Source organism: Carlito syrichta, unplaced genomic scaffold, assembly GCF_000164805.1.
Source record: "Carlito syrichta isolate Samal-C Ts95f unplaced genomic scaffold, Tarsius_syrichta-2.0.1 Scaffold288410, whole genome shotgun sequence".
Lineage (NCBI taxonomy): Eukaryota > Metazoa > Chordata > Mammalia > Primates > Tarsiidae > Carlito > Carlito syrichta.
The window spans coordinates 232,287-259,828 of NW_007232506.1; the positions used below are offsets into that span (position 1 = coordinate 232,287).

General features: G+C 33.7%; 1 protein-coding gene across 1 annotated transcript in view; it reads left to right on the forward strand.

Annotated features, from left to right (window-relative positions):
* Positions 1–27,542, forward strand: part of LOC103255770 (cilia- and flagella-associated protein 47) — a gene marked incomplete at its 5' end in the record, with an annotated part of 291,791 nt that overhangs the window by 227,946 nt on the left and 36,303 nt on the right. The window contains 5 exons of the mRNA XM_021710301.1: positions 4,561–4,720; positions 6,510–6,604; positions 10,308–10,460; positions 16,699–16,870; positions 24,393–24,554. Coding sequence (XP_021565976.1) covers positions 4,561–4,720; positions 6,510–6,604; positions 10,308–10,460; positions 16,699–16,870; positions 24,393–24,554 — 742 coding nt within the window. The remainder of the gene's footprint in view (positions 1–4,560; positions 4,721–6,509; positions 6,605–10,307; positions 10,461–16,698; positions 16,871–24,392; positions 24,555–27,542) is intronic.

The following is a 27,542-nucleotide window of genomic DNA, read 5'->3' on the forward strand; positions in this document are numbered from 1 at the left end:
AGTTAATTTTTATGTAGGTGGATAGGAAGGGGTCCTATTTCAATCTTCCACATGTGGTCAGCCAGTTTTCCCAGTACCATTTACTGAACAGGTTCTCGTTTCCCCAGTGGTTGGTGGTGGAGGCTTTGTCGAAGATGAGTTGGTTGAGAAATTGAGGTTTTGCTTCTGGAATCTCAATTCTATTCCATTGGTCTATATGCCTGTTCTTGTATCAGTATCAGGCTGTTTTGATTATTGTAACTTTATAATAAAGTTTAAAGTCTGGGAGTGTCATACTTCCTGCTTTGTTTTTGTTTGTTTGCTTGTTTGCTGAGGATTGTTTTGGCTATTCTTGGTCATTTATATTTCCATATGAATTTCTGTATTTTTGTTTCTAGGTTGAGAAGAATGTTGCTGGTAATTTGATGGGTATTGCATTAAATCTGTAGATTGCCTTAGGTAGAATGGACATCTTAACAATGTTGATTTTCCCAATCCATGAGCATGAAATATTTTTCTCCCTGTTTGTGTCATCTTTGATTTCATTGAACAGTGTTTTGTAGTTGTCATTGTAAAGGTCTTTCACATTTCTGGTTAGGAAGATGCCAAGGTATTTCATTTTTTGTGTGTGTGTGTGGATATTATGAATGGAATTGTGCTTTTTATTTGGGTTTCTGTTTGTTTATTATTGGTGTATAGAAATGTGATTTTCTTTGGAAAATTTATTTTATACCCTGAGACTATGCCAAAGTCCTTTATCAGTGCAAGGAGGTTTTCAACAAATTATCTTTGGTTTTCAATGTGTAGAATCATGTCGTCTGCAAAAAGAGATAACTTGGCTTCCTCTTTTCCTATTTGGATATCCCTAATCACCTTCTCTTCTCTGATTGCTCTAGCTAGGACTTTCAACACTATGTTGAACAGGAAGGGTGAGAGTGGGCATCCTTGTCTTGTTCCAATTTTCAGGGGAAATGGTTCCAATTTCTGTCTGTTTTGCTGTATGCTGGTTGTGGGTTTCTTGCAGATGGCTCTTACTATTTTGAGGTATGTTCCATCTATGCCTACATGTTCGAGGGTTTTTATCAAAAAGGGGTGCTGGATTTTATCAAAAGCTTTTTCTGTATCTAATGATATAATCATGTGGTTTTGTTTTTACGTCTGTTGATATATTTAATTACACTTATGGTCTTAAAAATGTTGAACCAGTCTTGCATCCTAGGCATAAAGCCTAGGCATGGTGGATGTTTTTTGAGATGTGTTGTTGAATCTGGTTTGTTAGGATCTTGTTGAGAATTTTAGCATCTATGTTCATCAAGGATATTGGCATGTAGTCCTCTTTCTTTTTTTTTTTTTTTTTTGAGTTGGAGTCTCACTCTGTCGCCCAGACTGGAGTGCAGTGGCACGCTCCTGGCCACTGCAGCCTCGACCTGCTGGGCTCTGGCGATCCTTCCGCCTCAGCCTTCCAAGTAGCTGGAACTACAGGTGTGTGCTACCACACCCCACTGATTTTTGATTTACTGTACAGCTGAGGTCTCGCCAAGTTGCCCGGGTGGGTCTCGAACCTGCGGGCTCAGGCAATCCACTCATCTCAGCCTCCCAAAGCACAGGATTACAGGCTGAGCCACCGAGCCTGGCTAGTTCTCTTTCTTTATTGGGTCTTTACCTGGCTTGGATACCAATGTGATATTAGCTTCATAAAATGATTTGGGGAGAGTTCCATCTTTCTCAATCACTTGGAATGCTTTCAATAGGGTATCAGTTCCTCCTTGTATGTTTTGTAGAATTCTGCTGGAAAGCCATCTGGTCCAGGGTTTTTGTTTTTTGTAGCTAGTTTTCTTATGACATAGTCAATTTTCTCAACTGTTATTGGTCTATTTAGGTTCTCAATTTCTTTTTATTTCAACCTGGGGAGGTTCTGTGATGTCAGAAAGTTCTCCATTTCATGTAGGTATCAAGTTTGTTTCCATATAGGTGTACATAGGAATCTCTGATAATCTTTTGTATTTCTTCGGGGTCAGTTGTGATTTGATCTTTAGCATTTCTGATTGTGTTTGGACTTTTTCTCCTTTTTTCTTGGTCATTCTGGCTAGGAGTCCATCAATCTTGTTAATTCTTTCAAAGAGTCAGCTTTTTGTTTTGCTGATGTTTTCTATGACATTTTTGTCTTCTACGTCCTGTATATGGGCTCTTATTTTTGTGATTTGCATTCCTCTGCTAAAGTCGGGGTTTTGGTGGTCTTCTCTTTCTAGTTCCCTTAGGTGATTTGTTAGGCTCTCTCTTGTGATCTTTCCATTTTCTTGATGTGTGCTTGTAGAGATATAAATCCCCTCTTAGAACTCTTTTTATGGCATCCCAGAGGTTTTGGTAAGATGTTTCTTCATTTGCATTTGCTTCCAGGAATCTTTTGTTTTCTGCTTTGATTTCAGTGTTGACCCAGTAGTTGTTCAGCATCATGCTGTTTAGTGTCCATGTCTTTGTGGGCTTTGGGGAAATGTTGTTGGTGTTGATGTTTATTTTTATTCCACTGTGGTCTAAGAGTGTGCGTGGCAAGATTTCAACCTTATGGAATTTGCTTATGCTTGATTAACAGCCAAGGATGTGATCGATCTTTGAGTATGTTCCATATGGTGATGAGTAGAATGTATGTTCTGTGATTGTTGGGTGGGATAATCTGTAGATATCTGTTCATTCCATTTGGTTGAGTGTCAAGTTTAGGCTCTGGATTTCCTTGTTGATTTTTTGCCTCAATGATCTATCTAGGGCTATCAGTGGGGTATTTAAGTCCCCCTGCTATAATAGTGTTAGAGTAAATATCTTTTTTTAGTTTACATAGTAGTTGTTTTATAATTTCTGGTACTCCTGTGTTGGGCGCATATATGTTTAGGATGGATATTTCTTGTTGATGGATTGAACCTTTTATCATTATTTAGTGTCCTTTTACATTTTTTTAAATTTTTGATAGCTTGAAATTTGTTTTCTGATATTAAGATTGCAACTCCTGCATTCTTTTGTGATACATTTGCCTGGAAACTCGTTTTCCATCCTTTAACTTTGAGTCTGTGTTTGCCCCTTGTAGTGAGATGAGTCTACTGGATGAAGCAAATAATTGGGTCATGTTTTCTTATCCAGTTTGCCACTCTGTGTCTTTTAGGTGTTCCATTTAGTCCATTCACATTCAGGCTGATTATTGAAATGTGATTGTTTATCTGTGTCATGAGGTTCTTATAAAGTTTTTCTTTGCTTGTTTTCTTTTGGCTTTGTTCTATGTGTGTGTTTTCAAGTTTCTTGTTGCACTGTATTCTCTGTTGATTCTGTGCTCTACTGTTCTCCTGAGAACTGTGTGGTCATTCCTTTTTTTTCTTTCTTCCATGCTTAATACCTTTTTATGTGTCTCCTGTAGAGCTGGTTTGGAAGCTACATAATCTCTTAGGGATTCGATCTGGAAAGGATTTTAATTCTCCATCACTGATGAAGCTGACCTTGGCTGGATAGGAAATTCTTGGTTGAAATTGTTTATCTTTGAGAACTTTGAATATAGGTCTCTAGTTCCTTCTTGCCGGTATTGCTTTTTGCTAATAGATCTGCTGCTATTCTTAATGGTTTTCCCTGGAAGGTAGTCTGACCTTTCTCTCTTGCTGTCTTTAGGAATTTTTCTTTTGTGCCTACTTTGTGTAGGTAAATTACTATGTGTCTAGGGGATGTGTTATGGGAGTTCTCTGTATCTCTTGTGGTATCTCTTGTGCTTTGCTGGTCACATCTCTGGTAAGATGGGGAATGTTTTCTTGGATTACCTACTGGAATACCTGCTCCAAGTTGTTCTCTATATCCCTTTCTTCTTCTGGGATACCAATCAGACATAGGTTTGGCTTCTTGATATAATTGCACATCTCTTGTAGGCTTTGTTCTTTCTTTCTGAGTCTTCTTTCTATGTTTTTTGCAGATCAAATTAATTCTATATTCTGGTCTTCAAGTTCTGAGATTCTTTCTTCAGCTAGATTAATTCTGCTATCCATGCTTGTCATCTTGTTATTGACTTTCTGGATGAAATTTTTTGTTGCCAAAATCTCTGTTACAAGTTCTTTCAATGTTACACCTTGTCTTTCTTGAGTCCTATTTACTCTTTCCATTCATAAACAGTTTTTAGAGGCAGCAATATTGGGGGCTCCAAACAGAGACTTGGACCTGTAATAGTATGGAAAAAGAAACACACACAAGAAAATAAAAGATCAAAATTACTCTACTTTTCCTGGTAAAATATGGTAAGACTTGAAAAGATTCATAGTTTGTATGGTTCCTTTATCACTCTGTAAACTCCAGTAATCACTTTCAATATTTCCTCAGTTCTTCTTGCTTCTTTAGGAAAAATTGTCTACCTTGGGATAAAATGTGTCTTTTAATAAGTTTGATGACATTTGAGGGGAAAATAATAAAGTGCACTTATAGTTTAGCATAATGTGTTTTTTCAGAAATGATTTTGAAAAATTGATAATCAGTAAGAAAACTAGATGATTACTTTCTTGTGTTAAAATTATATTTTGTAAATATTTACCACATTAAAAAATGTTTCTGTGTGTTTTACAGGAATTGCATTGCCTCCCAAAGGAACCATAGATATCCCATTGCTATTTATGCCCAGAGTTATGAAATTACACAAAACAATGGTCATTGTTCAGATGGTGAAAGCAAACAAAATAAAATGGCCTATTGATAATTTTGATGAATTGGATACAGAGACAAAAAGGTAACATTTAAATAAAAGCACTGAAAGAAAACGATTTCATTTTTGACTGGCACTGATGTGATAGGTTTCTTTTACATGTTATACATATACAATGTAAAGTTCATGATTTTATATTCTCTAAACTGTTAAAATTCATATGTTTAGAAGAGGAAAATATATTTGTTATATGGGGATATGTAATATTTAAGTGCATCTATTATATGTAATTGCTAATTTTAAATTCAGCATGATGAACAAGTTTATTCTTTTCTTTTTTTCTTGAGTTGGAGTCTCACTCCTCCACCAGGGCTGTAGTGCAGTGGCAGTGGCATGCTCATGGCCACCCCAGCATTGACCTACTGGGCTCAGGTGATCCTTCCACCTCAGCCTTCCAAGTAGCCAGAACTACAGACGCATGCTACCCTGTCCAGCTATATTATGATTTATTGTAGAGACAAGTTCTTGCCAAGTTGTCCAGGCAGTTCTCCAACCCACTGGCTCAGGCAGTCCACTCTCCTTGGTCTCCCAGAATGCTGGGATTACAGGCTGAGCCACTGAACACAGCCAGCAAGTTTTATCTTAAGTATCATTATCAATGAATCAGAATGAGAGACATGCAAAGACACTTCTTATTGACAGAAAGCAGTGACAGTAAGACAAAGATAGTCAGTATCCAGAGAATAACTTAAAACTGCGTGTTTGGGAAAAGTATAAGACTTGTGATTCTGGCATTTGCCAAGTGATGACATGGTGCCAGCTAGATAAAACAACCCAAGGAAACACTGTTCTGAATTGGGGATATCATGTCATTGCCAGAATGCAGGCTACTTTTGTCTTGTTTAGCTGATATTAAAGCAAATTTCAATAATGATGCAAAATGTAAATGTCTTCTCTACTTTTACAAGTTAATTAAATAATAATCCAGGAATCTTAATTAAAAATATATTTTCACTTTGACTTATGTGTGCATATTTTTTCTCTATTTTTTTTTTCAGTTATTTACTGTGAACCCGTTAGTATTCATTATACCAGGCATTTCAACACTCTTACAGTCAAGACTGGCTGCATAATTTGTGGTTTTCAGTGAAAAAATGTGAACGAGGGAGGGTCCTTATTAAAAAAAAACTATTAAGAATTTCAAAACAGTTACAGTAGTGCATTAAACAAGCATGGAGCTCTTCTAAGTGTGTGGTCTTATGCATTTGCACAAGTTACATTCACAACTGGTTCTGCCTGCAGTGTCTCTCATTTCATTTTAACAAGAAAATCCCAATTCCAAAATGATAGTAAATATTTTCTATTTTTGCTGCTTTCCTAATGGTGTATGATAGACCTAAAATATTGGGACAAATGCCTTCTTTCTTATAACTGGAGTCCCCCAAAATAAATCCCTGATCACATTCTGAAGTCCTATATTTTATGGCATGTTTTTGTTTTGTGCTTTGCCCATTCAATTCAGAATATAATCTATGAAGACTGTATTACTGCTCATTAATCACAATTTAGTCACATCCATAAATACTAATATGAACCCTTAAAGTAGGAAAAAAAAGCCTCCAGTGTTAACTTATATTTCATGATGATTTTATTACAACTGTCTTTGTGATGATTTTCCAGGATGCACTTGAAATATTTAGAAAATCAACATTTGCAGAAAATATTTTCTATTTCATCAGCTTCTCCCTACCAAAGTTTAAATTCACAAGCTGTACTAAAATACAATGAAGTTATCAAAGAATATGCTTTTTTTTGCTGAAATGGAAAGTGTTTCCCTTATTTGTTAAATCTTAATATTTTAATTTTTACTTAGAATTATGGGAATCAACAGTGGAGAAATCCAAGCAATACACTGGATATACCCTTTTCTTGGACTCCCACAGGCACCACCTCCTAAATCTCAACAAGGTAGGTATATATTAGAACCAGAGAACATCAGAATTCCAAGGAGCCCCAAACATCCTCTGATCCCTTTTCTTCTTTGTTCAAGGTCCAGAGAAAGTAAGTAGTGACATGATCAGCCCTATTGGTGGGAGTGCTGTGATATAAACTGCTCTCCCAGTGAGTCCAATGACTTTTCCACAAGGTCACATCATTTATTTTTGCCTTTCTGTTAGTGAAACCCAGATATCAGCTAATATCATAATAAAATTAACTTCACACCTCTTTATCCCACAGGGCCTGGCATTAGAGCTGTAAGATTCCCAGGTAAACTTGCTCTCAGGTCATTTTTAATAATCTTATTTCTGCTTCTGTGCAACTCTCCCTCCCATTTAAGAACTATCTTGTGAGGGTGCTGATCCCTCTATTCTTAGTTGTCTCAGACACAGAAACTTTATGATTTTCTTCAAAACCTTGTCAGAATATACTGAGGTTTTTCAGGGAGGTTTATTCTGCCAAGATATATACAACATAAAATCCCTGCCCTTAAATGCCTTTCTTATTCTCAGTGACCCTTTTTTTCCCTCCACATACTGAAGGCTTCCTTCAAGTTTCTGTGCTGTCTTTTTCCTCAATACTTTTCTCATCTCTTTTGCATTCCTTGATTTTTCCATTTTCCTCCCAGGATTAGCCTAAGAAACAAGATTCCTCTTAGATAATCAAACAGTGAAATATAGTATCCTAACCCCTTACCAGCTCAAGATAGAGTTCTACATAGGATGCACTGAATGCCTCTGCAAAGCAAAGGGATATCTATTTTGGATTTATCCCTTGAGTTACATAGATTAGTTAAAAGAAGTTTTGAAATTTTGCTTTATCCATCTCCCTCCAATAACCAGTTTTTGCAAGTGAAAGAGAGTTAGATTTCCATGACACACATCATGTCGCCATACCTGGAAATAAGAGAAACTAGCAAAGTTTCCTTGTAAATAAAGCATTTACCAGTTACACTGGTTATAAAGGAAGACCAAGACTACATATCTGCTTATGTAGTTCAATTCTAACTCATGTAAAACTCCGCATATACAGTAATACATTTGACAATAAATGTCATTTGTTTTACTTGAGGTATTTTATTCTTGAGTTAAAAAATTATCAACACATACATAAATATTTTAAATTATCTTCGGAATGCTTCACAAGCATGTCAAAATATTTTTCATTTCCTTCTAGAAGAGAGTGGATTGTGTACTTTTCCATAGTGCTCAACTGTTTAAAATTTATAGTACAGTCATCTGATCAAAGTGATGTAATAAAGTCTAGATATTATTATGTTAGAATGCTAAGAGTAGTGTTGCTCTTGTCTACTGCAGACACAGTTTTGTTTTCCTTAAATCAAAGATTTAAAGCAGAATTTTTTGTCAAAAACAATGCCTATAAGAACATAAAACACAAATTCCTTGCAATTTTTTCTTCAAAGAAAGTTAAACATGCTCCAGAGCGTTTTTCTTCAAGTCATTGTTCTTGGTAATTAATTGATTTTTAAATTAAATGTGAGTTTTGTAAATAGCTTAGCACAACCTCTAGTAGTACATACATTAGCACAACTTGGCAGCAATAGCAGTGTTCTAAAATAGATTGCATTCGTTATTAAATCATTTTAACAAAAATCTAAATTCCATCCTGCTAATTATTTGTATCTACAAATGCCCATGAAAGGCAAGTGATCATAATTTTATAAATATACATTATTTGTCTTCTGTACAGTTCATTATTCATTCTTTATGTAATAACTCATCAGATATAGCCTGCTGCTTTCTCTGCTCAAATGTATCACTATCAAAGTAGAGTGTTTCTTTGCTTTTTTATGTAACTATCACCCAGGTTATTTACAAGCCCAGGATACCTTTTCTCTTTGTGCATTATCTACTGCTATACATTGGGGCAGATCATTGGAAGAAGACTCCACTACCTGTCATACTGTAAAGACAATGAAATGTAAATTCGTTGTGATTGAGTGATTATTACATGGCCAGGCCAGTAATTTCCCAAGGATCTTATAGGACAAGACTAGTGACATGATATTAACTGTAACTTTGGTTACATTCATTTCCAATTTAATGCTTTAAGACTGAAGATAATTATAATTAGAAAAACTTGTTCATTTTTCCTAGTCATTTTTTTATTTTTATTTTTATTTTGGACTCAAGGGGTACGTGTGTAGGATTGATACATAAATATTTAACATCATAGTAAGGTTTGTCACCCAGGTGGTGAGTGTCATACCTAATGGGTAGTTTTTTCAGCCCTTACTGCCTCCTTTAGGAGTCCTCAGTGTCTGCCGTTCTTGTTCTTATGCCTGTGTGTACCCAATGTTTAGCTCCCACTTATAAATGAGAACATGTTGTATTCAGTTTTCTGTTTCTGCATTAATTCACTTATAATAATTTATATCTATCTTAGTATCTTTATTGTACATTTCACATACTTAATTCTAAGTTCGGAATGTTCAATATCAATTTCTAAATGTTTGCATAAAAATAAATTTATTATAAAAATTTTGTACTATCAATATAATGTGTATTGTTAAAACATCAATCTGAGGACACCATCTAATTGTGTAGTTTATGTAAATATATTTTTACTGATGTCACAAAATCATAGCACAATGCAGTCCAAAAGTATTTTTGATATTATGGTTCTCCTTTTTCTTTTATATTTATATATGCTTTTAACCTGATAAGAGTATGTATAACATTTAATATATTGGGAAGAAAATGTATAACATTTAATATATTGGGAAGAAATAGTATTCTTATTTATGTGACTTTTCTTTTTTTCTCTTTTTTGTGAATTTTCATATATATTTCTCAGAGTATTATAGAGCTAACGCTAAAGGAACACATTAATATTCCTTTATATACTTATTAATTGTACATAAAAACAATATTTTGATTTCTCACGAGATCACTGACAACCTTTTCTACATTTTATATAAGAAAATATAGGGATTTAATACTTATACAAATGCATATATAAATACTTAAACTGTACATTAAATTAATATGTAATCACATTTTAACCTTAATTTTAAGTAATTATTATAATTTTATATTTTATCTATTAAAAAGGTGCCTTTTGTAAATTTAAAAGTATTTCAAAAATAATGTTTAAACTTTATTTAGATAATTTCAATAAATTTTAAGGTGCATATAAAAAAGTAATACATCTAATAGGAAATATTTTTAAAACTTTATTGTAAAATAAGTGTTACAGAACTTACTCTAGAAAATTACTTGAAGACATTTGCTATTATTATAAAAGTTGAGCTTGGTATCACTGCAATGAACATACAGATTTTAAAAGGGGAGAAACTCACATGTTTACAGTTGCCACTTGAGTTATTCATATAACTATACCAGTTCCTGGATCGAATTTCTATAAAACAATATACAGTTTTATAAATTGGTATATATCTTACAGGTTTACCTGGTATTGCATTACTTTTATATATCCTTTAATCTTCATATTTGCTTTCAAAATGCCAATGGATGTAGATATTGCATGGGTGTGTGTGTGTATGTGTGTGTATGTGTTAAGGTCAGATGCAATGACAAGTCAAAGAATGTCAAAGAAGTTTAATTTTTATGATGTAGTTCATTTTATTTTATCTCAAGAATGATCATATTACCTAGTGGTCAAATTAACTGGAAATATTTCTCTCCTTTAGTTGTCATAAAATGTCAGTCCAGAAAGCGTGTAGAAGAGAAAGTAGAAGTCACACTGACTGGTAATTTTTTTGGACATAGTCCTACCCCAAAAAAGACAGAATTTTTAGTGATTCCAAAAAGCAATTCATTTAATGTCCACAATGATTTCAAAGGTAAGAGAACTATAGTCATAGATATAATAAAGCATAATAAATAAAAACTCAGTTTCCTTGAACTGCAGGCTGTTGGTTGTGCACTTACATGAAGATCCATGTGCATTTTCTTTTTCTTTATAACATTCAAGTGGTGCTTAAGGAATGCTCAGTTGTTATGTTCGTTGTTTTCATGTAACTCAAAAATGCCAACAGTTACGGTTATTACTGGATTTATAAAACATAGGTTATGATTCTGTCAATAGTAAAAAGAAAGAAAACTGTAAGAATTGTAATTTTTACTTCTCCTCTTAATTTCTTCTTTTACTCTTTCTTTCTGATTTAAGAAATATGATTGAAGCCATGACTTGCAACATTAAATTGAGAAACAAAACCTTGAATATAATGTTTCTTATTTAAAGAAATAGGAACAATGACAAAATTAACTATACTCCAAAACTAATTTTAAAGAATAAGATTTATTGTATGCATTTACTGTATATTCCAGATTTTTATATAAAAATTTGCTATCTCTCCTAGAATGGAAGGTGTTTTAAAAATTTGCTATCTCATTTTTTAAAAATAAAAATAATTTATAATAGATTGTCTAACTCTCGAAATATGTTTTATATCACTTGATGTCAGCAACATGGCAGAATAGAGAGCCCTGGGACATTCTTTCACTTACAAACACACCAATACAGCAGTAGTCGTAGACAAATTATCTTCATGAGACGTTAGAAACTAACTGAAAGTTTCTTGTTCCTTGAGACAATGTGAAACCAGACTCACCAAAGCCTCTAGAGAGATTTGGGACACCCTCTTGCCAGAAACCCTATCCCTGGCACAGAGACCTCTGATGACATTGGTTTTGGCAGTGATTTCATAAATATGACACCAAAAGCACAGACAACAAAAACAAAATTAAACAAATAGGACTACATCAAATTCAAAATCTTCTTCACAACAAAAGAAACAGCAGAGTGAGCAGACAACCTATGGAGTGGGGGAAAAAATGTGCAAACCATACATCTGACAAGAAGTTCATCTCCAAAATATATAAGGAACTCCTATAACGCAATAATTTTTTAAAATCCCTAATAACTAGATTTTTTAAATAGGTTAAAAGCTTGAATGGAAATGCTTTCAAAAAAGACATGTAAATGGCCAACAGCTATATGAAAAAATGTTGAATTTCACTAATCATCAAAGAAATGCAAAACAAAACCACAATGAGATACCATTTCACATCTGTCACCATAACTATTATAAAGAACAGTGTTAGCAAGAATGTGGAGAGGGCACCCCCATGAGCCCCCTCCCACTGTGGGAGCTTTTCTGTCCTCTCGATAAATCCTGCTTTCTACAAACAACAACAACCAAAAAAGAACGTGGAGAAATTTGAACCATTGTACTTTGTTGGTGGGGCTGCAAAATCGTGCTGCTGCTAATGAAAACAGTCTAACCATACGGAGGCGCCTCAGAAAATTAAAAACAGAACTACCATATGATCCAGGAATCCCACTTCTAGGTATTCTTTTTTAATTGAAATCAGGATTTCCAAGAGAGGTCTGTACTCCCGTGTTCGTCTTAGGATTATTCACAGTAGCCAAGATATGGAAACAACCTAAATGTCTATCCACAAATGAATTGATTAAAAAAATATGGCATATACATACAATGAAATACTATTCAGTCTTTTAAAAAGTTATAATATGTGACACCATGGATGGATATGAGGAATATTATGCTAAGTGAAATAAGCAAGTCACAGAATGACAAATGCTACATGATGCCACTTATATGATAAATTTAAAATATTCAAACTCCCAGAAACAGAAAGTGGAATAGAAGGTTCCAGGGTCTGAATGGAAGGGGAAATGGGGAGTTGTTCAATGAATATAAATTTTCAAATGTACAAGATGAAAAAGTTCTATAGAACTGCTGTGCAACAATGTCAATAGTTAGCAATATTGTGTTGTGCACTCTAAAAATGTGTTAAGAGAGTAGAACTCATATTAAACTAAAGGTAAAGGAAGATAAAGAAATGATTACACATAGGAATCATTTTAGTATGTTCACATTACTTTAAATTGTTTAAAAATTATACTTGTCAGGTTACAAATTAAGAAATTATCATTCTGTTGATATAAACTGATAATCTAAAAACATTCACTTCCTCCTAGGTAATCAGACTTTTTAAGGAAGCTGCCAACATTACTTTGAGAACTTTGAAAGTTATATTAGAAAAGCAATATAGCTTTCAAATAGCTCAACTAGCTTTTGAAAAGACACATTTTGATATGGCGCCTATTACTTTTCATTATGGAAAATAATATTTAATATTGAAAATAACCATAGGGAACATTTATAGGCTTACCTTACCCATCATTCTCTCTAAAACAGTTATTTTCTTCCTAATACTACCAAGCAAAAAAGTTATTCTGTTTTTTCGGCTAAATACGTTTTAATTTGTGAATCTTTTTTTGTCCTCCTAAACAGAAGTGGAATAGATCAGTTCCCTCTCAACTTCAATATTTTCTGTCTCTATGGTACCTAAATAGTTGATAAAATGAGTTAACCTCATCCTTTCCTTGAAGACATATGGCAGTAACTTGGTCCCTTTCCCCTGCCCTTATTCCAGGGGCTTAACCAACTTCCTGCACCATCTGTAAGTATCTTTGCTTGCCCCTTCCTTGCCACCTATTTCTTTATGAAGGGACAAGTTTGACCAGAAAGTCTCAATACTATTTTAGTCTTTACTATATGCAAAAGCAAACCAGTTTCTGTCCTTCTCATGTGTAAGTTAATTACAGTTTTCTCAGTACATTAAAGAGTGTCCAAAGAAGTTGTATATTCCATGCCATTTTGTACTTCCTGATGTCATTTAAATCTCTCATAGTGGAAATTGAAGCACTACACTCTGTGGCTTGGACTCTGGTAGGGTGGTAATTAATCACACACTTGTATTCCTTCATCTGAGTTTGAAATCGACTGAGAAGCAGATGTAAAAATAAAGCAGATGGAGATCAAACTGTTAACCTAATTAATTTTTAAAATGAATTGGAAGGTGACTGGAACAATGAATTCATTTTGGCTTATTAATACCTTCTACCCAAAATTGAGTGCATTCATGCCAAACTGGCCAGTTATAGACTCTGCAGGGACAAACAACTTACACATGAGAGAGAAGAAAGCATGCATCCTGGATTCAAAGCAACGGAGAAAAAGGAGACTTGTTTGCTCATCTGCTCATATTCCATTCCTTCACTCAGATTCACTAATCAGATATGTTGCTTTTCCTCCCATTGCAAGTAATGACTGAGGAGGCAAATTGAAGCTGAGGTATTTTTCCTTCCATGCTTTTCCCTTCTTGTGAGTAAATAGGCCTCTTTATGTAAACCTGACAAGTAGGAGATAAGAATTCCCAACATTCTCTTCCACATCATTCTCTCTTTATCTCATCATATACTTTATTTGAGTATATAAAGCTATCAAGCCTCATTAAATGAAAATGTGAGGACCTTTACGCTTTCTTCACCCCAACTCATCACACATATCTTTGAGTTAACCAAGATTGATCGCTTTCATATCGTTATCATTCAACAACAATTTAGCAAGCATCTTTTCTGCCAAATATTGTGCAGATACCAAAATTAACAAGACACAGACTTAGTCATTAAAGGGATCAAAAACCCATTATTCAACATAGTATTAGATTTATGCACCTGTACTATTTTTGTCTTTGACTTTTAACAATTTAATTATAATGTGTCTTGATGTAGCCTTGGTGTCTGGGTCTATAGGTAGGGCTGGGACCAGAGTCTGTGGGAACATGCCTGTAGCCTGGATGGATTTGCTAGAGCAGGCCTGGCACCAGGGTCCATGGGAGTGGACCAGGTGCTAGGGTCCATGACAGAGTTGGTTGCTTAGTTTGCTCTTTCTTTCATTTATTTGGGAACTCCTGGGTCAAGGAGTTCTCTCAACACTTTGTATGAGTGAGATTCTGGAGATCTCATGAAGTTATTTTCATCTATGGATGGTTGTCAAATTGGTGGTTATGTGAGATACAAGAATTAGAACATTCTATTTGCCACCATGCAGACATAATTCCCTCAAGTAAGTTTTTAAGAGTGTTCTAGAAAAGAACAGAATCTCCCTTCAATAATGAATTTGTTACAGTAATTTCAAGAACAACTGACTTGTAACTTTGAATTTGTAATATATTATGGAAAAATACATTTTTTACACGTTTTTTAGAGACTTGCATTTATTCTGAGCCAGATACAGTGATTTGTGCCAATAATTTCAGCTACTTGGGAGGTTGAGGCAAGAGGATCACAGGAATTCAAAACCAACCTGGACAGTATAGGGAGACCCAATCTCCAAAAAAATTAAAAAGAAACTTGCATTTATTTCTTTAACATTGTGAATTATATTTATCAGAAGAGTTTTATTTCATCTATTAATCAAATGATAATTCACTTGCACTAGTCTCACTGATTTAGCTCTTATCAATCCAGTCTGCATAAAAGGACTGTATAGATTCTTTCCAAATTAGGAACATAGCAAAAGACATATTTCTTATTATATAATATGACTTTTCAAGTAAGATATAGAGATGCTACAGATCAGCACTAATACATAATAAATAATAACAGTTTATCATGATTTTGTCAAAACTGGTTCTTTCTCTCTCCCATAAGTGTTCATATCAACATATTTGAGTTACAGACAAGAGGGATATGTTTAGTTTGAAAAATATTCTCGCACGGTTCCTACTTACCTCACCCTGTGCCCTCTAGCTGATAATCATGACTATATTTTAAACCAATGGACCTTCTTATAAACAGAAAATATGACACTTATGGTGATGGATGCCCACAGGAGGTTCAATGCTTCTGAGACTAAAATTAGCTTCTCATTCTCTAGTTTCATTCTGACACCACCATTCTCATAAAGCGTCAATAATTAAGTAAAAACAGATACTGATCTCAACTACATACGAGATCTGCTTTAAAAAATCTTTACTATTTCACAGCAATTGAAATTTCATCTCCCATTAAACATCTAAAATTCTTAAATGCTATTTTTTTCTGTATGAGTTATGGCTTCTTATGGGACATTTCAATATTCCATTTTCACAAAATAGGCATATTATACATAGAAACATTAATTTTGCTACATCAAAGAATGATTATTGATAAGAACATAAATTTCTGGTTTTTCAAGAGGATGAAAGTCAGCAATTCAGGAGGTCAGAGATTTATTTTTATGTGTGGAAAAGAAGAGATCTTGTGAGTGCATTGGTCAGTCTGTTACATTTTACATTAATAAAGTGTGGTGAGATATCATTAAATATGATTTGAGCTTGTTATAGACAGTCTTTTTCAGAATTCAGTAGCAAAAATTAATGTTATCTACTTATAAAAAGTGGTCTGGTGTCTCTTAGAACTGCTTAGAGAAAGGTAGCCTTCGGCTCTGAATTAAAATAAGGTAATCCAAGGATCGCATTTCCTTTTAAACATCAGAGACAGACTTTGAAGATTAAGTCAACTATAGATCTGGTCAATTCATTTTTCTCTGATCTCTCTTCCATGACCCATATGCAACAAACTTCTCAATTTGGTGTTTGGGCTCCTTACATGTAAATGGAGAGTAAATTTAACACATGTTTATAACTCGCCACTATATGCCAGTCCTTGATTTAAGATTTTAATATGCAGTGGACAAAACCCTATTACTTTCCTTTGTTAAACAGCTGGTTAGGAAAATCTTTGTTAATCATATTGTCTATCATACTCCAAGACTAAAACATAAGGAACAAATCTTTTTTTAATCAAAATAAGCCAAAAATTGAAATTTTTTTTTCTAACAGTTTGGGATTCCATTCCAATATTAAGCTCAATTCAAATCATATTTTAAACTTCTTTATAAGTTTCAAGTCTATTTTCTCTAAGCATATCATATTATTTAATTCCATAGTTAATATTCACTATTTCCACTCTTTAACTTTTCTTGTTCCATAAACCTGAATTTTAAAGATGTAAGGATGGTGATAATTGTTGTCCGTGTTTATTTGTATTTCATTTTATATTTATTCATTTATTCATTAATCTTTATCAAAATATACTGAGTATTATTATATAGGCTATAACACACCAGACATTATGAACACAAAGTTAAATAATATATGCACTCTCTTTTTCTCTTAAGTACCTGTGCATTATTAGTGTTGACATATACTTAATTTTCCTAGAAATGCCTGAAACACGTGAATTTGAGTATGAAGTTCTATTTGAGTCTGAAGCTATAAAATGTAACTTGGAACCCTGTGTGACTTTATATTTGATCAATAAAACTTATAATATCCATGATGAAAGGATAACATTGATCTTCAATTTGGTATTTACACCAAAGAAACCATTGAGGTAAGCCTGCTCCCCTCCTTATTTTCTTTAAATAATATTATTATGTTTTTTGACTAAACAATGTTGATTTTTCTTTCCATTTTTCAGTATTTGGATTATATTATCTAACTTTGATGCCATTGAGATAAATATTTTGGGAGAGATTATTTCTAGCTGTGGAAAGTATTCTGATGGAAAAGAAAGTAGCACAAATTATTGGAAATCTAAGATATCTCTCAAGAGTTGTGACCTCCCTAAGGTTTATAGAGTATCATATTAATGGAAAAAATAGTCTATTTTGTAAAATATTTCTTTAAAATGACTAGCACTGTATAACAACGACATACTTATTGATGCTACTTCTTACAATTGGTTCAAATGACAAAAATGCCTAAGCTATGTTCTACATTGCAAGTACTTTCATTACCTCTTGCCACTCAATACCATACCATTACACATCCCTTAGTAAGACATAAGTGGATTTATGAGAAGAGTGGGCTTTGTATATCTGCCCTCTGGGAAAGTTCATCCAGGGTCATTATATTTGCTTCTTCAACAATTGATACTTAGCACTTGAAAATGCTATATGATATTTCCCTATGAAATAAAGCTTTATTTTGATCTTAAACACATAGACACAGATGAGGACTACAACATACACAAAGTACAAAATACAGCCTGGCAACGAAAAAGGAATTGAAAGTATTACTTGTGCTTTTAATCATTTCTAAAGTTCAACTGGGTATTTGATGTAGCCAAACTAGTAAGCTAGCTGTAAATATGTAGTACAAAAACCAAAAGATATCAGGGTCATCTTCAGGAAACAATAATAAAATCAAGTCACAAATAGAAAGTATACTATACACATTGACATGGCATCGTCTTGTCTTTTCTTTCATTTCTATAGTTTTCTATATTTGTTCTCAGCATTTTTTAAATTTAGCTTTGTATTGTGTTAATTTAATGATGTGGAAATTATCAACAGCAGTTAGAAAGAGAGCAGTGTTATTATTGGTGAATATGAGCAAAGCCAATGTGAATTTATACTCATTCAAAATTTTGTGAATTCAGAAATTATTGGTGAATATTTGGAAAACTGATTTAGGACAACTATTTGCATGATTTAAAAATTTCAATGCGTGTTGTGTGATGTCCTGATGTGGTGTAAAAATTCCATTTTTGCATATATGCATATATTTATTGACCATCATTTCTTTTCTATATGTATTGTTATGAGTCACTTAACAAGAATACTTTCTGAAAAAGGCATCAGGTAATTTTATCTTTGTGCAAACATCACAGAGTACACTCACACAAACTTAGATGGTATAGACTTTTAGACACGTAGTCGATATAGTATATCCTATTACTCCTAGGCTACAAACCTGTACAGCTTTACTGAATACCGTAGGCAATTGCAACACAATGGTATTTGTGTATTTAGACATATTTAAATATAGAAAAAGTATAGCAAAAATATATTGCAATTACATTAGACTACCATCACAAATATGGTTTGTCGTTGACTAAAATGTTGCTGTGCAGTGAATGATTGTATTTGAGATTGTTCACTGCGAGACACAGTTAAATGAAATGAATAAATAAACCAATAACTTTATTTTATATATATATTTTATTTTAAATATGTGTGATACAATTCGGGATTAGGAATACAAGTGGACATCATACAGGTAAAGTTCGGACCTCCCTTTGGTCCCACTTTGTCTGGTTTGAGATCAGGTACCTTTATTGATGTTGAGTCCCGATCCTCACCCCAGCAGTATCCTGCTACTGCCAATCCCTTTCTTATAATATTATGGTAAATGTTTAGGGTCTGCATATGAGTAAGAACATGTGGTACTCTGTTCTTTGTTTCTGTAATAGATAACTGAGTACTATAGACTCTAAATCCATCCAAGTTGCTGCAAAGTACATATATTTGTCCTTCTGTATGGCTGCATACTATTCCGTTGTGTGCATGTTCCACATTTTTTTATCCAGTCCAGTTTCAATGGGCATCATGGTTGGTTCCTTGTTTTTGCTATTGTGAATAGTACTGCAATAAACATGCATGTGCAGGTGGCTTCTTCATAGAATGGTTTGAGTTCCTCTGGGTATATTTCCAGTAGGGGGATTGCTGGATCATATGGAAGCTCAAGTTCTAGATTTTTTAGAAATCACCACACTGTATTCTATAGAGGTTGAACTACTTTGCATTCCCACCAGTAGTGCAGAAGTGTTCCCTTTTCTCGGCATCCTTGCCAGCATCTGTTGTTGTTTGTTTTATTAATGATAGCCATTCTTACTGGAGTCAGGTGGTATCTCAATGTAGTTTTGATTTGCATTTCTATGATGATTAGTGAGGCTGAGCACTTTTTCATGTGTCTCTTGGCTGCCTGTGTATCTTTTTTTAAGAAGTTTCTATTCGTGTTTTTTGCCCACTTTTTTTTTTTTTTGAGTTGGAGTCTCACTCAGTGGCCCAGGCTGGAGTGCAGTGGCATGCTTATGGCCACTGCAGCCTCAACATGCTGGGTTTAGGCAATCCTTCGACCTCAACCTTCTAAGTAGCTGGAACTACAGGCATATGTTACCATGCCTGGCTTATTTTTTGACTTACTGTAGAGACAAGGTTTCACCAAGTTGCCCAGGCTTGTCTCAAACCCCCGGGTTCAGGCAACTCCTTTGCCTTGACCTACCAAAGTTCTGGGATTACAGGCTGAGCCACTGCACCTTACCTTTTGCCCACTTTTTAATGGGGTTATTTGTTTTTTCCTTTCTGCACATTTGAGTTCCTATAGATCCTGGATGTTAGGTCTTTGTCAGATATACAGTTGGTAAATATTTTTTTCCCATTCTGTGGGCTGTCTCCCTGCTCTCTTGATGGTCTCTTTTGCTTTGCAGAAGCTTTTTAGCCTAATGAGGTCCCATTTGTCTCACTTATCTCTTACGGCATGGACATCTTGGATTTTGATCAGGAATTGGTTGCTTACTCCGATTTCTGTAATGGTGTCTCCTACATTTTCTACGATTCTTATAGTTGGGGGCTTTACAATTAGGTCTTTAATCTATTTACAGTTGATTTTTGTGTATGGTGATAGGTAGGGATCCTGTTTCAATCTTCTGCATGTGATCAGCCATTTTTCCCAGCACCGTTTATTGAATAGGTTCTCTTCTCCCCAGTGGTTGTTGGAGGTTTTGTCGAAGTTGAGTTATTTGAGAAGTTGAGGTTTGGCTTTCTGAATCTGTATCCTGTTCCACTGGTCCATATGCCTGTTCTTGTACCAATAACAGACTCTTTTGATTATTGTAGTCTTATTGTAAAGTTTAAAGTCTAGGAGTGTTATACTTCCCACTTTGTTTCTTTTGCCAAGGATTATTTTGGCTATTTGTGATTATTTACGTTTCCATATGCATTTCTGTATTGTCACTTCCAGGTCTGAGAAGAATGATGTTGGTATTTTAATGGGTATTGTGCTGAATCTGTAGATTGTCTTTGGTAGGATGGACATTTTAACAATGTTGATTCTTTCTATCCATGAGCATGGAATATTTTTCCATTTCTTTGTGTTTTCTTGGATTTCTTTGAACAATATTTTGTAGTTTGCACTATAAAGGTTTTTCACTTCTCTGGTTAGGAAAATGCCAAGGTATCTGTGTGTGTGTGTGTGTGTGTGTGTGTGTGTGTGTGTGTGTGTGTGTGTGTGTGTGTGTGCGCGCGCGCATGTGTGTTTGTGCCTATTGTGAATGTCATTTTGTTTTGTATTTAGTTCTTTGACTGTTTGTTGTTGGTTTGTAAGAATGCAGCTGTCTTTTGAATGTTAATTTTGTACCCCAATACATTGCCAAAGTCCTTTATCACGAAAGCAGGTTTTTGACAGATTCTCTTGGGTTTTTAAGGTATAGGATTATATCATCAGCAAAGAGGGATAACTTAACTTCATCTTTTCTTATTTGAATACCCCTGATTTTCTTCTCTTATCTAATTGCTCTAGCTAGAACTTCTGACACAATGTTGAACAGGAGGGGTGAGAGTGGATAACCTTGTCTTGTTCCAGTTTACAGGGGAAATGTTTCTGGTTTCTGTTCATTTAGAAATATGCTGACTGTGGGTTAATCATAGATGGTACTTACCATTTTGAGGTATGTCCCTTCAATGCCTAGGTGTTCTAAGGTTTTTATCAAGAAGGAATACTGGATTTTATCAAAAACTTTTTCTGCATCTAATTCTATAATCATATGGTTCTTGTTTTGACATCTGTTGATGTATTTAATTATATTTATGGTTTTGCAGACGTTGAACCAGCTCTGCATCCTGGGAATGAAGCCTACTTGGTCATGGTGGATGATTTTTCAGATGTGTTGTTGGATCTGATTTGCTAGAATCTTGTTGAGAATTTTTGCATCTATGTTCATTAGGGATATTGACCTGTAGTTTTCTTTTTTTGTTGTTGTTGTATCTTTACCCAGTTTGGTTATCAGTGTGATGTTAGTTTTATAAAATGATTTGGGGAGAATTCTTTCTTAATTGCCTGGAATACTTTGAATAGGGTTGGTGTCAGCTCATTCTTGCATGTTTTGTAAAATCCCACTGGAAAACCATCCTGTCCAGGGCTTTTTTTTTTTTTTTTTTTAGGTAATTTTCTTATGACAGAGTTCATTTCCTGTGTTGTTACTGGTCTATTTCTATCTTGGTGTCTTCTTGTTTCAACCTTGGAGGTTGTGTGATGTCAGAAAGTCTTTCATTTCATTTAGGTTATCAAGTTTGTTTCCATACTGGTATGTATAGTCATCTCTAATAATCTTTTGTGTTTCTTCGGGAAGAGTTGTTATTAGATCTTTTGCATTTCTGATTCTAAAACTAATAACTTTCAATCATGAAAAGAGAAAAAAAAATTGTCACACATTACTTAGATATTTAAATTGTTACATTCAATCCTGTTTCTGAGTTCCAAGGTAAAAAGAAAAACACAATTTTGTGTTTTGGTGAAATGAAAATATAACATGTTTCACAACTGTAAACACTAGATAATTTTTCATATTTATCCTTTCACAGAATATAGTGTTTTACATAAGAAAAATAAATGAAGGTCAGTGTCCAAAATGAAGGTTTTACAAAAGAAATGCAAAAAACAACATTCCTATGGCCTTTTCCTTCAATAAAAATCAAGGAGCTAATACAGAAACCTAGGAGAGCAATAGTTAATATTGTTATGAATCAGTCTGATGATCCTAATTTAACAAAAGTCTGTGTATTATTTGAATAGAAAAGTGATAGATATAATTTGTTTTGTGGTATCTTCAGAAATACTAGTTACCGTAGCTTTACTTTTTCCTGGAACTTTTTTACCTGCTCATGAGCTGAACAGAATTAGAATCCAGTTATATTTCACAGTTTGTGAGAGATATATTAAATAAGAAATATCACATATATTCACTGTTATGTGTCCATAGTGTTACCATAAGCTGGTCCGTTGTGTCATCCTTGAAATTGTATGTCTTCTCCCACTGGCCCAAAAGTTTGACTCAAAGACTTTCCACTAACTCAAATAATTGGCCTGTTGAATGAAAATATTCAGGATTATTCATTTGAATCTGTTCACTAATTTTATTAAAAATCATTTAACATCTATAAAAAAGACAAAATTCATGCACTTTTAGATGGCTAGTGAGAGTGATGGGTAACAGCAAAATAACCACATAAATAAGCAAGCAAATTTCAGATTGTCTTAAGAAGGAAATAAGTGGAAACAGAGAACTATAAAGGATGCACATCATATAAGGTGGATAGTTAGGCTTTCATAAAGTGATGTCTGAACTAAAACTTATAAATGAAAACAACTGGAAAGAGCATTTGAGGCAGAAGAAATAATAAATGCAGAGACCATGGGACAGGAAGTGTTTACATGAACAATGAATAGTAAGAAGGCCAATGTCTCTCTAATGCTGTGAGCAAAAGAGAAAAAAATTTTTGAAGAGTTTGGCGGAGATCTTGATGCTATGAGTTGGTCTTTTATGTCAGAAGTAATGGAAAACTATTGAAGGATATATATTTAGGAAACTGATTTAGGACAACTTGTGTATGTGATTCATAAAATTCTGTAAGTGTTGGGTGTGATCTGATGTAACTTAAGAATTGTATTTTGTGTACATAGGTACATATTCCATTTACTTCTAGCATTCCTTGTTCCAAATATATTTGGGATAGTTAACCAGAAGACACAAAGTTAAATAAGGAAAACCAAAATAAAACAGTAGCTCTAAATTATAGACTTCTCACTGTAACAGTCAAGGGAAGAAGCAGGAAAATCAATTATTGAAATAGTACAAAGAAAGGAATATAGATTCACTGAGAAGAACAGGAGAGTGTAAGAGATACATAAGTTTAGGGTTTACATTTTAGGTGTGTTAAGTTTAAGATGATCTATCCTTCATCATGGACTAAGTTATACTGACTCATATTCAATTTTTTCTATGTAACCCACTTTATTTTATTTTTTATTTTGCCAGCACCTTATTGATAGAGCATTTTAAAATTTTGCTCCCAGTTTTTTTTTTTATAGAATAAGCAATGACATAATTAATATCCTTATACTCACCACTTCTTGTAATCTTAGAGACATTTTCCAGGGGAAAATACTAATAGTCAAATTACTGATTTATTGCATGCAGCGTTCAAATTTGGTAAAAAATTGCTCAATTGTTCCCCAAATGATTGAGTAATTTTACAATCCTACATAAGTGTAAGTATTTCTAGAACCGTTCTTCCCGACAGTTTCAGGTAAGAGGTTTGTGATTTTGTTTTCTCATCCTGACTTGAGATATTACAACCACACCGTTACATGTTTGAATCATTTTCATCCTAAACAGGCAAATGGATAACCTTCCTCGACTTCAGCTACTGCCCTCTCTTTATTTTTTTCATAGCCTAATGCTTTGAAAGTCTATCTGTATTATTTGTTTCCTTAATTCAACAGCCACTCGATTACATGTTATTCTGTAAGCTGTATGTAGTATTTACTCACTGCACTTTAAATTTGAAAAAAGCTTCAATTTAAATCAATTACATGAGGCTTTGTGAGTATTCACAGAAAATATATTCCTTCTATGTGAAGCAAGAGTTGAAAACACTTTCTCACAGTGTTTCATTTTAAGAGAAAATTCTCAAATAAATATCTATTAGTATAAAACTTGAATCCCTTTGTCAAATCCATCCTTAGGTTAAGTACTATGATATTTTGTGCTGGGTACAGAAAATTTGCAGAGTCCGATCTGCATGTGATACTGGTTCTTAGAAAATAACTAGAAGGTAAATAAGATGTCCTACCAAATAATTACCTCAAAGGGAGAATAATAATATTAACTATGATCTAAAAGTATTTATAAAATATAGTTAAAAATGATCTGCATTTTTATTAATTGTCCCAATGTTTTTGCTGAGGCTACAAAGTTTCCTTACATTTTGATCTTAGATGTTGGCCTACTATATTTATTCTTTTCACTTATTTTTGTTCAGTATCCTTTAAAATCTCCTTTTACATTTAAGGTCTCAAATTACACTGAAAATAGAGTGTATAACAGATGGAATATGGAAGTTTCCCATTATGTTGGTTGCTACTGAGCCTGACGTGGATAAGGTCATTGACATTAAAGGAGATGGTTTATTTAAGGAATCTGTTGTTGACTTTAGACTGACAAGTCAGACAAGGTAATATATCAAGCAAAAGTATGTAACTGGTTTTGCCAATGTAATTTATGCTAAACTGTGAAATGAAATTTAAGATGAAAAATTCTATAGATCATCTATTGTTGATTACGCAAAAACAAGATCGCTTCTCTGACTCAAAGCTTAATAATTATTATAAATGTCATTTTTAAATTGAAAAATAGGATCTACAAAGTGAATATCAAAAGGAAAAGCAAAAATAATTAGAAATTGAAATCAAAGATCATATTTCTATTTGTTTTCCAAAAAGTGTTTTAATATATTTTTTAAGATACATGGATTTTTTCAGTGAACTTTAGCAGTGTTGGGATATCAAAAGGTTTAACTAAGTAGAAATTATTGAGTAACCTACACTGACTCCATGTTCTGTCTTATTTTCTACTCAGCCATTGCTGTCTTTGTTGTACTTGTGATAACAGGCAGCATGATAACAATACGTTTATGTATCTCACCTGGAAAAAATCTTTTTACAGCTGTTTGAGGTAGAGCATACATACCATAAAATTCACTCAGTGTAAGTGTACCTGTCAACTTAACAAAAGTATAGAGTTTACAATCATAACCACATTCCAGATTTAGAATTTTATCATTTCCTCCAAGCCCCTTTGCAGTCAACTCCCACTTCCATCCTGTTTCAGTCATTCACTGATTTGCTTTCTGTCTCTATAGTCTTGCCTTTTCTGGATATTTTTTATAAGTGAAATTACATAATATGTAGTCTTTCTTATGCAATTTCTTACACTGTTTTTATCTAAAGTTCAGGAGTTTTCATGAATAAGCCCCTCTCGTTCTGTTGTATACATTTGGCCTATTTCTAGAGTGCGGAAATGGTTGTTTTTAACAGTTTGTCTAGCTCTTTGATCAAAATGAATGATGAACAGTTAAAAGCATAATCACTTGTATTTGGAACCAGGCAATGAAAGGCTTTCTTAGATGGAGTGATCACAAAATTCACTGTCCAAACTTGAGACTTCTTGAAAAGAAAAAAGGACTGAGTTAATAGGCTTGGTAACAAGGTAAACAGACAAATCTGAGCAAAGCAGCACTCACAGTTACTGTTCTTATAGGCTATGGTAAGATGTTTTTCCAAAGAAGAATAGAAAGTCACCAAATCAGCAGTAATGTATTTGGAAAATAATATTAAGCTGAAATGTGCAGAAAACAAATGAGAAAAGGATAAGAGTATTTTCCGAAGGTTGCTTGGACTTTTTCAAAGGAATTGGAGAGGGAAAGGGGATAGATTGGAAAGGCTTTGCCAAGGTTAAGTCAATTTAGTTTACTTGGGATTAGGATGTTCTATCTAGTTAGAGAATATTCAATCATAAATCAGAGGTGTACCTGTAATGCAAAAGTAATCATAACATCAAGTAGAAGTTGGACTCTAGGGCATGGAATTTCTCTTCCAGTTTGAACATATTATATTCTAGTGAAAAAAATGTTGCTTTTACAGTCAATCAGAATTGAAAATAAATTCTTGCTCAACCACTAAATACCTGTGGGACATTCAGCTCTTTATTTTTGTTTGTCTGAGCATTTATTTCTTTATTTGTAAAGTGAGGATGACAAAATATAACATAATGTTGCCATGAGGACAAATGAAGCAATATGTATAAATTACTTAGCACAATGCCTATAATTTTGTGTGTGTTCAATAAATATTATTATTATTATGTATTTTTTATATCTTTGATCAATCCAATCAACTATCCAAAACCTAATATTGGGATAGGCAAAAGTTTTTGGATATTACTTATCCTATATTTAAATGTCTAAAGATAAACCTCTGGTTGTGTATATCCCAAATGAGTATTTCTTTTTTTTAATAATCAATATTTTGTATTATGATATTGTAGTGTACAGTTAAGAGTTAGATATACAAATATGCTTTGTTCAGGCACCCTTGTTGATAAGAGGTGTCTCCTCGTCTCCTCACAGATGTTTACTACCATTAATCCCATCTCCTTCTCCCCCCCATAGTTTCCCACCACTGTCAGTTATTTTCTTATGGTATTATGTTGGATGCTCAAGGTCTACTATATGAGTGAGAACATGTGATACTCAGAACTTTGTTTCTGTGAGAGGTCACTCAGTATTATAGACTCTAGTTCCATCCAGGTTGCTGCAAAATTCATGATTTTGTTCTTTTTTATGGCTGCATAGTATTCCATCATGTATATGTATCACATTTCACAGAAGTAAAACCCGTCTTAGTTCTAACAAATCTGTGAATCAAATTAACTTTGCATTCATAAGCCCTCTGAACCAATTCTCGGTGTAATTGCTTAACTTTCAAGGGCTTATATTCGAAAAATGAGTTACTCTTAGCCTCTTTAATGTGGAAGAATGTTGTTCAGTGTATTTTGTGCTCCCTAAAACACAAGATCCAGAACAGGGCAGTAGCAAACTTTGCTTTTATACTAAATCATACCCTCTTTCAGTCAGTATCTTGTAGACATTATCTGTCATGGGGAGAATAGCATCGAATGTTTAGTATTGCAAGAAAATGCAAAAGTATTCTTCAGAGTGACTTTACCATTTTACATTCTCACCAGCAATGCATAAGTAATCCAGTTTCTGTGCCTCCTCATCAGCATCTTTTACTTTCTTTTTAATTTTAGCTGTTTTATCGGATATACACTGATATCACATTGTGGATTTGGTCTGCACTTTCCTAATGGCAATTGTTGAACAGCTTACTCAGATACATACATACATATGTATCTGCTCTTTTGTGAAATGTTTACTAATCAACCATATTATAACTGGATAATTTTTATTTTACTGTTGAGTTTTGAAAGTTTTTATATATTATTGATACTTTAACTTCTTAACAGGGTATTTTGTGGTACAAGAGTTTTTAGTCTTGATGAGGTACAAGTTATCATTTTTTAAATTTTATGTATCATGCTTCTGTTGTCATATCTAAGAACTCTTCGCCTGGCATTAAATCCCAAATATTTTCTCTTATTT